Raw genomic sequence first — 13764 nt, 5'->3', positions numbered from 1 at the left:
ACTCGGTAAACTGAGCATTCTGATTGGCCAGCGGTAGACATAGTGCACTTGATTTCCTCTCCAGGCCCACCTGGAAGGCAGAGTTTGTACCTTCAGACACATGAAATGGCAACAGTTTGCCTACCCGGTGCGCAGGGCAGCTGAATTGGCTGCACCTACCCACCAACAGCCCGAGACTAATGAAACAAATAGGAACACGAAGCTTTATCATTGGGTTTTTTACAGAAATGTTTGACGATCGACTAGAAATGCCTTGGTGACCTAGAATGATTGTTGCTTCAACTCAGTGGAAGTGATTGTACTGGGTTTCTCAGCGTAGCAGTGCTGTTCTAGGATCAGTTTAGCCTTGTCTGATCATAATGAATAAGAGTGGGCGGCACCTGATCCTAGATCAGCATATCTACCCAGACGCTTTGTGAACACAGGCCCAGGATGAAATGTTCAGCGCTGTGTTTTCTATCTGACACGGAGTAGTACCCTACGGCTATTTATTGAAACGCTACATAACAGATTATTTTCAGCTCCATCATTTCTCCATTAAAATACACTGACAGTTAAGATTATGGTTACATCATGTTCATTTCAGCAGTATATGGGCCTATGTTCACCTTGACTTGTGTGGCTTCAATACTTCCTAGCCTTAAAATTACTTTAAAGTAACATTTTGTATTATTTTCCTGGAAAATTCAAATATTGCAGGGGGAAGGATGTTCAGGGCAATATTACCCTCCTTACAACTAGAAGTAATCAATCTTTAGTCATGCTCTGAGGGGGTTGGGTGGAGCAGAGTGGAGGGGGAATGGGGGACAGACAGTGGAAGCCTACTAAATGCCACCCTATCCCCTATATAAAAAGGGTTCTACATAGGGAACAGGGTGCCGTTTGAGACGCAGCACTCGGTTGGTGTCACGTCACATGAAGTCCTCGTAGTCTTGTACGTAACCTCCATCGAACTCGCCGTAGTCCGCTAGGTCATCCTTCATCTTGGACTTCATCCCTCCGGCAGAAACCAGGCCCTTCTTCTTCTTCTTTCCTTTATTCAGCTGCTGTTGGAAGAGGGGATGATTAGTATTGTCCTTTATTCAGCTGCTGTTGGAAGAGGGGATGATTAGTATTGTCCTTTATTCAGCTGCTGTTGGAAGAGGGGATGATTAGTATTGTCCTTTATTCAGCTGCTGTTGGAAGAGGGGATGATTAGTATTGTCCTTTATTCAGCTGCTGTTGGAAGAGGGGATGATTAGTATTGTCCTTTATTCAGCTGCTGTTGGAAGAGGGGATGATTAGTATTGTCCTTTATTCAGCTGCTGTTGGAAGAGGGGATGATTAGTATTGTCCTTTATTCAGCTGCTGTTGGAAGAGGGGATGATTAGTATTGTCCTTTATTCAGCTGCTGTTGGAAATGAAGAGGGGATGATTAGTATTGTCCTTTATTCAGCTGCTGTTGGAAGAGGGGATGATTAGTATTGTCCTTTATTCAGCTGCTGTTGGAAGAGGGGATGATTAGTATTGTCCTTTATTCAGCTGCTGTTGGAAATGAAGAGGGGATGATTAGTATTGTCCTTTATTCAGCTGCTGTTGGAAATAAAGAGGGGATGATTAGTATTGTCCTTTATTCAGCTGCTGTTGGAAATGAAGAGGGGATGATTAGTATTGTCCTTTATTCAGCTGCTGTTGGAAATGAAGAGGGATGATTAGTATTGTCCTTTATTCAGTTGCTGTTGGAAATGAAGAGGGGATGATTAGTATTGTCCTTTATTCAGCTGCTGTTGGAAGAGGGATGATTAGTATTGTCCTTTATTCAGCTGCTGTTGGAAGAGGGATGATTAGTATTGTCCTTTATTCAGCTGCTGTTGGAAGAGGGATGATTAGTATTGTCCTTTATTCAGCTGCTGTTGGAAATGAAGAGGGGATGATTAGTATTGTCCTTTATTCAGCTGCTGTTGGAAATGAAGAGGGGATGATTAGTATTGTCCTTTATTCAGCTGCTGTTGGAAATGAAGAGGGGATGATTAGTATTGTCCTTTATTCAGCTGCTGTTGGAAATGAAGAGGGGATGATTAGTATTGTCCTTTATTCAGCTGCTGTTGGAAATGAAGAGGGGATGATTAGTATTGTCCTTTATTCAGCTGCTGTTGGAAATGAAGAGGGGATGATTAGTATTGTCCTTTATTCAGCTGCTGTTGGAAATGAAGAGGGGATGATTAGTATTGTCCTTTATTCAGCTGCTGTTGGAAATAAAGAGGGGATGATTAGTATTGTCCTTTATTCAGCTGCTGTTGGAAATGAAGAGGGGATGATTAGTATTGTCCTTTATTCAGCTGCTGTTGGAAATGAAGAGGGATGATTAGTATTGTCCTTTATTCAGTTGCTGTTGGAAATGAAGAGGGGATGATTAGTATTGTCCTTTATTCAGCTGCTGTTGGAAGAGGGATGATTAGTATTGTCCTTTATTCAGCTGCTGTTGGAAGAGGGATGATTAGTATTGTCCTTTATTCAGCTGCTGTTGGAAGAGGGATGATTAGTATTGTCCTTTATTCAGCTGCTGTTGGAAATGAAGAGGGGATGATTAGTATTGTCCTTTATTCAGCTGCTGTTGGAAATGAAGAGGGGATGATTAGTATTGTCCTTTATTCAGCTGCTGTTGGAAATGAAGAGGGGATGATTAGTATTGTCCTTTATTCAGCTGCTGTTGGAAATGAAGAGGGGATGATTAGTATTGTCCTTTATTCAGCTGCTGTTGGAAATGAAGAGGGGATGATTAGTATTGTCCTTTATTCAGCTGCTGTTGGAAATGAAGAGGGGATGATTAGTATTGTCCTGTATTCAGCTGCTGTTGGAAATGAAGAGGGGATGATTAGTATTGTCCTTTATTCAGCTGCTGTTGGAAATGAAGAGGGGATGATTAGTATTGTCCTTTATTCAGCTGCTGTTGGAAATGAAGAGGGGATGATTAGTATTGTCCTGTATTCAGCTGCTGTTGGAAATGAAGAGGGGATGATTAGTATTGTCTTATGACAGTAACTCATTTGATCCTCATTTCCATTAGGGCACGCAACTCCAGGTAGTACCTCACTGTTCCAGTCTGTTTTCTTCCGTTTGATGCCAAATGAACATGACCCGGACAAGACTGAATAGCGGTGGAAGTAGACCATCTATACTGGTGATAAACGTCTCTACTTGTCTGTCATTTGAAAAAGAAAACACTAACCTTTTCCTGTTTCTGTTTCTCACTTAGTAAGACTGTGAGGGAGTTGCTGACTCTTTTCAAGTCCTCCACCTCCACTGGAACATAAGAGGTGCACAGTTAAAACATTATTTCATATAATACAGGGACACTGACTTCTCTAAATGTGTATTATTAAATGAATACTTACATGAGAGACAGAGGTCTCGAAACAAGGACTCTAGGAAGCCGAAATAGTGTTTTGAACTCTGGAAAGGTGATATCTTGTCTTTTAACAACTTTTCAAACTCTGTGAAGTCATCTTTAGAAGACGGGCTTATAGCATCAATTCCTTTTACGTTGTTGACGACACCTGATTTGAGAAGGAAAAATGATTTGAGCAGCAGGATATGAAGCTTTTCAACAGGAAACTGTTGTTGACAATGTCTAAAACTCTTGATACTTTTAGCAAAATGTCTGGTTTATCCTAGATTCTCTGTAAAGCTTTCTATTAATCTGTAATATGTGTAGACTGTCAGCCTTGAATATTTATCATTCAACATACACTACATGACCAAAAGTATGTGGACACCTGCTCGTTGAACATCTCATTACAAAATCATGGGCATTAATATGGAGTTGGTCCCCCCCTTTTGCTGCTATAACAGCCTCCACCCTTCTGGGAAGGCTTTCCACTAGATGTTGGAACATTACTGCAGGGGGACTTGCTTCCATTCAGACACAAGAGCGTTAGTGAGGTCGTGCGCTGATGTTGGGTGATTAGTAGTGTGTCTAATGCAGTGGGCATCATTGACCCTGGTCATGGACCCCCTTCTTCTACGCTGCTGCTACTCTCTGTTTATGATTTATGCACAGTCACTTTAACTCTACCTACATGTATACATATTACCTCGACTAACCGGTGCCCCCGGCACATTGACTCTGTACCGGTACCCCCCATATATAGCCTCGCTATGCTGCTGTTTAATTAGGCTGGGTTGTAGCAACCTCATGATGGGTATAGTGAAAAGTTGAGTATCATGTAGTAGCCTAAACCTCACTTTCAGGATGAATCAAACCAGTATCGTTTTTATTCATCAATATACAGTATTTTGTGCGTAATGGTATTTTATGTGCATGATATGAAGTTTGTTGTAGTGACTGAGTAAGCTTCATTGTAAAAGTATGCCTCAAAAGTGTCATGTTTGCAAAAGTTTATAATGCGAAGCACACATTTAGGCAGCCGGGACCACAGGCCGGGACCTCTCCTTAGGCCGAGACCTCTCCTTAGGCCGGGACCTCTCCTTAGGCCGGGACCACAGGCCGGGACCCCAGGCCGGGACCCCAGGCCGGGACCACTCCGTAGGCCGGGACCACAGGCCGGGACCCCAGGCCGGGACCACTCTGTAGGCCGGGACCTCTCCGTAGGCCGCACCGTCGGTCTAGCTCTCACTGCAGTCCAGTGCCATGGACATCTTTGAAGTTTGGCCTCTATAAGGTTTCCCTCCTAAATTACTAAAGGCCTCCTCACAATGGCCTTATCAAACAAGGCTCTATAGACAGATTTAAAAATATATAGGCTATTTTTATTTCATACATTATTTGCGTTGATGATGTATGTAATGAAGTCGAGTGGTTCAACATTCAAATGCGTTTTAATTGAACACACAGGACAGTTTGGACAAGGAGACGGTCGGTGGAAGTCTGGCGCCACCAAGTGGACAATTATTTTAGTTCCCTTGTGGCAGCAGTGTTGCTTCCAGAGATATTTTATAAAATATAAAATGTTACGTCAATATTATTATCTGCAAATTGTTTCTCCCACCCGTATTTGATAGATTATTATTCCAATTTATCTGTATATCTGGTTTTAACTCAAAAAGGATTTGTCTCGTTTCCGATTGGAGGAGGCTGGATGACCACGTGATTTCGGATCCTACCAAAGTGTTACATTGTAACAGTGAAAAGTGTATTTTCCCGACGTTGATCAAATCCCAATCTATGCAGCATGTTTTACCAGCATCATCTTTGATATCTGGTGTGAAGTTTACAGAGCTCATTTTGGTGTACCCGTTAACGGATTTGACGTGTCGGAGAACGGCACCTTCCTCCCGAAAGCATTGCGGTATCGCTTCTCGGCCTTTTGGCTAAGATCAAGTGTAGTATCTGTTCTTATCAGTTTAATATCTGATACGTCCCCTATCTGGGGACCATATATTAAATTGATTTTTGGAATAGGGAGATGGAATAGGGGCTTGCTCCGTCCACTCCACGCATCGACCTGGTATTGCAGTACCTCCAGGAACGGTGCACCCCCTGCCGTTGTGAATCTAAATAAACCAGATCAAGTTGATAGGATCGTTCTTGGATTAGAATCATGTTGGTTACTCTGCTGTCCGAGCTAGTCTGTCAGATGCTTAGGAAGTGGTGGTCGGTCACCTCAATAAATCAAAACAGACTCAATTTGTTTTTGACGCTTTTGATGCCGTGTTCCTATGTGTATAAACAGCGTGATGTAGTCAAAAGTGTGGATCAGTTGTAGAGCATGTTGTATTGCATTTACGCCAGGATCGCTCGGTTCGATTCCCACGGAGGACGATTTACAGTAGTGAATGCATGACATTTCATGCATTTTCTTCTGTACTGGTCGCCCGTGGGAATCAGAGCGCCTACTAACTGCCTGGACGTTGCAAACATCCTATGCTCGTACATCAACTGAGCTACACGGGAACTACGATGCAACAAACCTTCCAAAAGACAAACTGAAGCTGTTTTCAATTATTGAGGTGCAACATAACATCCACTTCTCTAGGCATTGCTCCGGCGAGCTCGAACAGAGTCACCAACATGAGGCTAATCCAAGACCGATCCTGTCAACTTGATCTGGTTTATATTCACAACGGCAGGGGGTGCACCGTTCCTGGAGGTACTGCAATACCAGGTCGATGCGTGGAGTGGACGGAGCAAGCCCCTATTCCATCTCCCTATTCCAAAAATCAATTTAATATATGGTCCCCAGATAGGGGACGTATCAGATATTAAACTGATAAGAACAGATACTACACTTGATCTTAGCCAAAAGGCCGAGAAGCGATACCGCAATGCTTTCGGGAGGAAGGTGCGGTTCTCCGACACGTCAAATCCGATAACGGGTACCCCAAAATGAGCTCTGTAAACTTCACACCAGATATCAAAGATGATGCTGGTAAAACATGCTGCATAGATTGGGATTTGATCAACGTCGGGAAAATACACTTTTCACTGTTACAATGTAACACTTTGGTAGGATCCGAAATCACGTGGTCATCCAGCCTCCTCCAATCGGAAACGAGACAAATCCTTTTTGAGTTAAAACCAGATTTACAGATAAATTGGAATAATAATCTATCAAATACGGGTGGGAGAAACAATTTGCAGATAATAAAACTGACGTAACATTTTATCTTTTATAAAATATCTCTGGAAGCACCACTGCTGCCACAAGGGAACTAAAATAATTGTCCACTTGGTGGCGCCAGACTTCCACCGACCGTCTCCTTGTCGAAGCTGTCACTGTGTGTTCAATTAAAACGCATTTGAATGTTGAACCACTCGACTTCATTACATACATCATCAACGCAAATAATGTATGAAATAAAAATAGCCTATATATTTTTAAATCTGTCTATAGAGCCTTGTTTGATAAGGCCATTGTGAGGAGGCCTTTAGTAATTTAGGAGGGAAACCTTATAGAGGCCAAACTTCAAAGATGTCCATGGCACTGGACTGCAGTGAGAGCTAGACCGACGGTGCGGCCTACGGAGAGGTCCCGGCCTACAGAGTGGTCCCGGCCTGGGGTCCCGGCCTGTGGTCCCGGCCTACGGAGTGGTCCCGGCCTGGGGTCCCGGCCTGGGGTCCCGGCCTGTGGTCCCGGCCTAAGGAGAGGTCCCGGCCTAAGGAGAGGTCTCGGCCTAAGGAGAGGTCCCGGCCTGTGGTCCCGGCTGCCTAAATGTGTGCTTCGCATTATAAACTTTTGCAAACATGACACTTTTGAGGCATACTTTTACAATGAAGCTTACTCAGTCACTACAACAAACTTCATATCATGCACATAAAATACCATTACGCACAAAATACTGTATATTGATGAATAAAAACGATACTGGTTTGATTCATCCTGAAAGTGAGGTTTAGGCTACTACATGATACTCAACTTTTCACTATACCCATCATGAGGTTGCTACAACCCAGCCTAATTAAACAGCAGCATAGCGAGGCTATATATGGGGGGTACCGGTACAGAGTCAATGTGCCGGGGGCACCGGTTAGTCGAGGTAATATGTATACATGTAGGTAGAGTTAAAGTGACTGTGCATAAATCATAAACAGAGAGTAGCAGCAGCGTAGAAGAAGGGGGTCCATGACCAGGGTCAATGATGCCCACTGCATTAGACACACTACTAATCACCCAACATCAGCGCACGACCTCACTAACGCTCTTGTGTCTGAATGGAAGCAAGTCCCCCTGCAGTAATGTTCCAACATCTAGTGGAAAGCCTTCCCAGAAGGGTGGAGGCTGTTATAGCAGCAAAAGGGGGGGACCAACTCCATATTAATGCCCATGATTTTGTAATGAGATGTTCAACGAGCAGGTGTCCACATACTTTTGGTCATGTAGTGTATGTTGAATGATAAATATTCAAGGCTGACAGTCTACACATATTACAGATTAATAGAAAGCTTTACAGAGAATCTAGGATAAACCAGACATTTTGTTAAAAGTATCAAGAGTTTTAGACATTGTCAACAACAGTTTCCTGTTGAAAAGCTTCATATCCTGCTGCTCAAATCATTTTTCCTTCTCAAATCAGGTGTCGTCAACAACGTAAAAGGAATTGATGCTATAAGCCCGTCTTCTAAAGATGACTTCACAGAGTTTGAAAAGTTGTTAAAAGACAAGATATCACCTTTCCAGAGTTCAAAACACTATTTCGGCTTCCTAGAGTCCTTGTTTCGAGACCTCTGTCTCTCATGTAAGTATTCATTTAATAATACACATTTAGAGAAGTCAGTGTCCCTGTATTATATGAAATAATGTTTTAACTGTGCACCTCTTATGTTCCAGTGGAGGTGGAAGACTTGAAAAGAGTCAGCAACTCCCTCACAGTCTTACTAAGTGAGAAACAGAAACAGGAAAAGGTTAGTGTTTTCTTTTTCAAATGACAGACAAGTAGAGACGTTTATCACCAGTATAGATGGTCTACTTCCACCGCTATTCAGTCTTGTCCGGGTCATGTTCATTTGGCATCAAACGGAAGAAAACAGATTGGAACAGTGAGGTACTACCTGGAGTTGCGTGCCCTAATGGAAATGAGGATCAAATGAGTTACTGTCATAAGACAATACTAATCATCCCCTCTTCATTTCCAACAGCAGCTGAATACAGGACAATACTAATCATCCCCTCTTCATTTCCAACAGCAGCTGAATAAAGGACAATACTAATCATCCCCTCTTCATTTCCAACAGCAGCTGAATAAAGGACAATACTAATCATCCCCTCTTCATTTCCAACAGCAGCTGAATAAAGGACAATACTAATCATCCCCTCTTCCAACAGCAGCTGAATAAAGGACAATACTAATCATCCCCTCTTCATTTCCAACAGCAGCTGAATAAAGGACAATACTAATCATCCCCTCTTCATTTCCAACAGCAGCTGAATAAAGGACAATACTAATCATCCCCTCTTCATTTCCAACAGCAGCTGAATAAAGGACAATACTAATCATCCCCTCTTCATTTCCAACAGCAGCTGAATAAAGGACAATACTAATCATCCCCTCTTCATTTCCAACAGCAGCTGAATAAAGGACAATACTAATCATCCCCTCTTCATTTCCAACAGCAGCTGAATAAAGGACAATACTAATCATCCCCTCTTCCAACAGCAGCTGAATAAAGGACAATACTAATCATCCCCTCTTCCAACAGCAGCTGAATAAAGGACAATACTAATCATCCCCTCTTCATTTCCAACAGCAGCTGAATAAAGGACAATACTAATCATCCCCTCTTCATTTCCAACAGCAGCTGAATAAAGGACAATACTAATCATCCCTCTTAATTTCCAACAGCAGCTGAATAAAGGACAATACTAATCATCCCCTCTTCATTTCCAACAGCAGCTGAATAAAGGACAATACTAATCATCCCTCTTCATTTCCAACAGCAGCTGAATAAAGGACAATACTAATCATCCCCTCTTCCAACAGCAGCTGAATAAAGGACAATACTAATCATCCCCTCTTCCAACAGCAGCTGAATAAAGGACAATACTAATCATCCCCTCTTCATTTCCAACAGCAGCTGAATAAAGGACAATACTAATCATCCCCTCTTCATTTCCAACAGCAGCTGAATAAAGGACAATACTAATCATCCCCTCTTCATTTCCAACAGCAGCTGAATACAGGACAATACTAATCATCCCCTCTTCATTTCCAACAACAGCTGAATAAAGGACAATACTAATCATCCCCTCTTCCAACAGCAGCTGAATAAAGGACAATACTAATCATCCCCTCTTCATTTCCAACAGCAGCTGAATAAAGGACAATACTAATCATCCCCTCTTCCAACAGCAGCTGAATAAAGGACAATACTAATCATCCCCTCTTCATTTCCAACAGCAGCTGAAGCAGTGTTCAATTAAAACGCATTTCAATGTTGAACCGCTCGACTTCATTACATACATCATCAACGCAAATAATGTATGAAATAAAAATAGCCTATCTATTTTTAAATCTGTCTATAGAGCCTTGTATGATAAGGCCATTGTGAGGAGGCCTTTATAAAGTTGCCCTCCTAAATTACTAGAGGCCAAACTACAAAGATGTCCATGGCACTGGACTGCAGTGAGAGCTAGACCGACAGGGCGGCCTACGGAGTGGTCCCGGCCTGTGGTCCCGGCCTACGGAGCGGTCCCGGCCTACGGAGCGGTCCCGGCCTGTGGTCCCGGCCTACGGAGAGGTCCCGGCCTGCGGTCCCGGCCTGCGGTCCCAGCCTACGGAGAGGTCCTGGCCTGTGGTCCCCTGTGGTCCCGGCCTGTGGTCCCGGCCTGTGGTCCCGGCCTGTGGTCCCGGCTGCCTAAATGTGTGCTCAGCATAATAAACTTTTGCAAACATGACACTTTTGAGGCACACTTTTACAATGAAGCTTACTCAGTCACTACAACAAACATCATATCATGCACATAAAATACCAATAGGCCTATTGTGTTGGAGAGCATCTATCTACTCACGAAATACTGTATATTGATGAATAAAACGTACACTGGTTTGATTCATCCTGAAAGTTGTCATATTCAAATTCAATCCATGAAATATCGGAATGTGTAAAATAAGTGTCCAATAGCGGTTGAACTACAGTCCTATAAATCTACTTTAATTGTCACTAATCGTGGAACTGTATGACAGCGGTCCAGTCATGGTGAACCGTGCGCCAGGCTCCACGTTTAACCTGCTACAGTTCCATAATGATTACAACAGGCTACATGTACAAAATGATCGCTAAAATACATGTATGTGGGTATTACTGACGGATGGCTCCAGATCGTTGCTGATACAAATTGTAAAATAAAAGCCTGGTCATATAATCAAAACATTATAAAGCGCATGTTTTCAGCGTGGCAGGTTTAGCCGCTTGGGGCTTCAAATTTCATACACGCGAATGACGAATTCTGAATAATGGCACAGCTATGTATAACCTATTTCACTGTGGAAAAATCTATTTCATATATTGTCCCCAGATAGGGACATATCAGATATTGAACTGATAAGAACAGATTTTTATTTTATTTTGGAAAAATGGTTATTGCCACAGAGTTTCTTAAAATAGCTCATGGTTTTACATAATGATTTGTACACTTTAAAACAATATAATACGCATAAAAATACTGCATTGAAACCGTAAACTTTCCCCCAGGTTTATTGGTCCTTTCCCAATCTCCAAGATCATGCTGTTCATCTTCTGTTGCCCTTTATCCTCCGTATACATCCCACTTTTCATGTGTCTAGGATCAATCTCACAGCCCTTTGTCTCCTGTTTCCTGGTTGACTGGGAAGGGGAAGGGGGGGGTACTGTCACACCCTGATGTTTCACTTTTCTTTGTGCTTGTCTCCACCCCTCTCCAGGTGTCACCCATCTCCCCCATTATCCCCAGTGTATTTATACCTGTGTTCTCTGTCAGTTGCCAGTTTGTTTTGTTCGTCAAGCCTACCAGCAGTTTTCCCCTTGCTCCTGTCTGTTTCTAGTTCCTGTTTTCTAGCGTTCCCAGTTTTGACCATTCTGCCTGCCCTGACCCTGACACTGCCAGCCGTTCTGCACCTTATGGACTCTGATCTGGATTACTGACCTCTGCCTGCCCCTTTGACCTGTCGTTTTGCCTGCCCCCCTGTTCTAGTAATACACTTTTGTTTCTTCGACACTGTCTGCATCTGGGTCATCTCCTGAAACGTGATAGCAACACTAAACAATACATTAATTGCACATTATCTGTGACAAACGGTGCCCACAAACTGTTAGGGTCTACATAAAGTTGTCCCAACACCTTACCACTGATACACCGGGTTATCAGCGGAGTCTTGTCTGGCAGCGAAACAGTTAATTCAGCCTCATTTACTGCCTTTAAAAAAACATTGCTGATATGGCTGACTTACATAAACAAATGTGGTTTGTAATGACAATTGGGATGTACAAACTATGGCATAAGGGGATGACGAGCGGATAAGAGGCAATTAGTAATTTCTTACGCTTAGGCCGCCCATTGTGATTCACTTGTGGGCGTGCTGGCAGCATATGGCAGCATATAGCAGCATGTTCGATTGTGCGTCAAGAATTCAGCACAGCAAGTTTGTATGAAGGTCTGGTTATTAAATGGGTAAATAGTTTAATCCATTCTCCATTTCATGAATTTATTCACAGGTAAATAGTAATATGTTCTAAAACGCTCAGGAGACAAACACAGTTTGCTGACCTGTTTCCAATCATCCACATGTCTAGTAGAACCTATTCAAGTAAGTAAATACATTTTGAAAATGTAAAAAAAACAGGTATTATTAGCTAACTAGCTACAGTGCAGGCTAACTCAAATGAGCTGCTAATGTAGCTAGCTAGCTATCTAGCTAACTTTTACATACGGTATAGATAGCTAGCTAAGTGAATTAAATATCTCAAGCTAACTAACTTCATATTAGCTGGCTATCTTGATGTATTTATCACTGTAAAAAAACAAACTCCAAATGCATTTGTAGGTAGCTAGCTAACAGCCATGGAGGAGGGTGAAAGGAGAGCAGCCCCAACTGTTAAAGTGAGAGAGGAGGCTATTCTGGATAGGGCAGGTACTTTTGTGTAGTTCCAGTCCCTAGAAGTGAGGACGGAGATAATAATAACATAATATTCAGTGTTGTCTAATTTGACCACAATGAAGTCATTTTCTTGTGAGGTTTTCTGTCCTCAGATACAGAGAGCCTGTCTGCAGAGGAAGAGGTCCCAGTGAAGAGCACTGGTTCTCAGTCCTGGTCCTGGGGACTCAAAGGGCTGCACATATGTGATGCTATCCTTGATGTGATCCTGCTGTTGTCACGTGCTACACATGCACATGTGTGTGCACATGCATCTATCAATCCAATGTTATCAGTGATATTATACTTTAGTAATCTGCAATGACCTGGTGATGTAAAAGTCTAATAATGACATTATCTTCCATATTCCTACAGATACCTTGTAACTGGAGATTCCTTCAAAACGATTGCCTACAGATAACATGTAGGGCACTGCAAGGTTGGGTGACCAGGGTCATCTGGGACATCCTCCTGGGGGAATTCAGGTGTGTGAAGGCTACCTGTGTCCTGCGTAACTTCATGAGGATGGACACGAGGACCAGGAGGGGATCTGCAGCTCGCCGCCGTGTGCCAGAGGAGGAGTCTGTTGCTCTGCAGGATGTTTCAAGGATGGGGTCCAACAACGCAGCAAGAGAGGCAATCTATGTGCGGGAGATCTTCCCCTCCTACTTCTTCTAAGAGGGTGCTGTTCCCTGGCAACACAGTAGACTTCACTATGCACAACCAAAGGCTATTTTAATTAAGAGCCATTCACATTGCAATAAGAGTATTCTTCCATTTACTGAGCTATGTCAACTGCAGTTATTCAATTCCAAGTTTATTTCGATTTGATTTCTATTTCTCAGGTGAGGGTGCTGTTTAGATAAGGGTGTGACGTCTGTACAAAATCAAAACAGGTTATTTTAAGTCACCCATATTGAAAGAAATGTAGAACAGTTATTCACACTATAACCCACACCTACACACTCATGTATGAATCTGATTGGTGGATTGTGTTGTGCAGTAAGCAGGTTCAGGTGTATAACTGTGGCTCCTTCCACCTTCAAAGAATAGGCAAGAGGGCCAACCATGGAGAATAGTATGACACTTCATTATTTCTATAACTACGCTATATTGTTTGTCCTCATGTGTCTGTGCATGTTTTTCAGTCTATAGTACTCTGCAGCCACTTAGTGTGGACACCAGGTGAGGCCACACACAGATTCCTGTTGAACACTG

General features: G+C 42.7%; 1 protein-coding gene, 1 long non-coding RNA gene and 3 other non-coding genes across 5 annotated transcripts; 2 read left to right on the top strand and 3 right to left on the bottom strand.

Annotated features, from left to right (window-relative positions):
* Nucleotides 1-410: 410 nt before the first annotated feature.
* Nucleotides 411-4638, bottom strand: LOC123724525 (eukaryotic translation initiation factor 3 subunit J-A-like). The gene is made up of 4 exons (XM_082956638.1): nt 4617-4638; nt 3375-3536; nt 3209-3282; nt 411-1046 (listed from the first exon to the last, which is right to left on the bottom strand). Exons 1-4 carry the CDS (start codon nt 4636-4638, stop codon nt 912-914), a joined length of 393 nt encoding a protein of 130 aa, XP_082812764.1. The 3' UTR covers nt 411-911.
* Nucleotides 4639-5290: 652 nt separating this feature from the next.
* On the top strand, nt 5291-5481 carry LOC123724671 (U2 spliceosomal RNA). The gene has a single exon (XR_006757212.1). It is a non-coding gene; the product is annotated as a U2 spliceosomal RNA (small nuclear RNA).
* A 586-nt stretch (nt 5482-6067) lies between these two features.
* LOC123724682 (U2 spliceosomal RNA) lies at nt 6068-6258 on the bottom strand. Its single transcript, XR_006757223.1, has one exon. It is a non-coding gene; the product is annotated as a U2 spliceosomal RNA (small nuclear RNA).
* A 1229-nt stretch (nt 6259-7487) lies between these two features.
* On the top strand, nt 7488-8639 carry LOC123724593 (uncharacterized). Its single transcript, XR_014378952.1, has 3 exons — nt 7488-8175; nt 8268-8341; nt 8624-8639. It is a non-coding gene; the product is annotated as an uncharacterized LOC123724593 (long non-coding RNA).
* Nucleotides 8640-10832: 2193 nt separating this feature from the next.
* LOC123724771 (U2 spliceosomal RNA) lies at nt 10833-11015 on the bottom strand. The gene has a single exon (XR_006757251.2). It is a non-coding gene; the product is annotated as a U2 spliceosomal RNA (small nuclear RNA).
* Nucleotides 11016-13764: the final 2749 nt, after the last annotated feature.

This window comes from Salmo salar, chromosome 10 (assembly GCF_965601325.2).
Source record: "Salmo salar chromosome 10, fSalSal1, whole genome shotgun sequence".
Classification (NCBI taxonomy): Eukaryota; Metazoa; Chordata; class Actinopteri; order Salmoniformes; family Salmonidae; genus Salmo; species Salmo salar.
The sequence above is the reverse complement of the archived record's forward strand: the minus strand, read 5'-3'. Positions and strand labels throughout refer to the sequence as shown.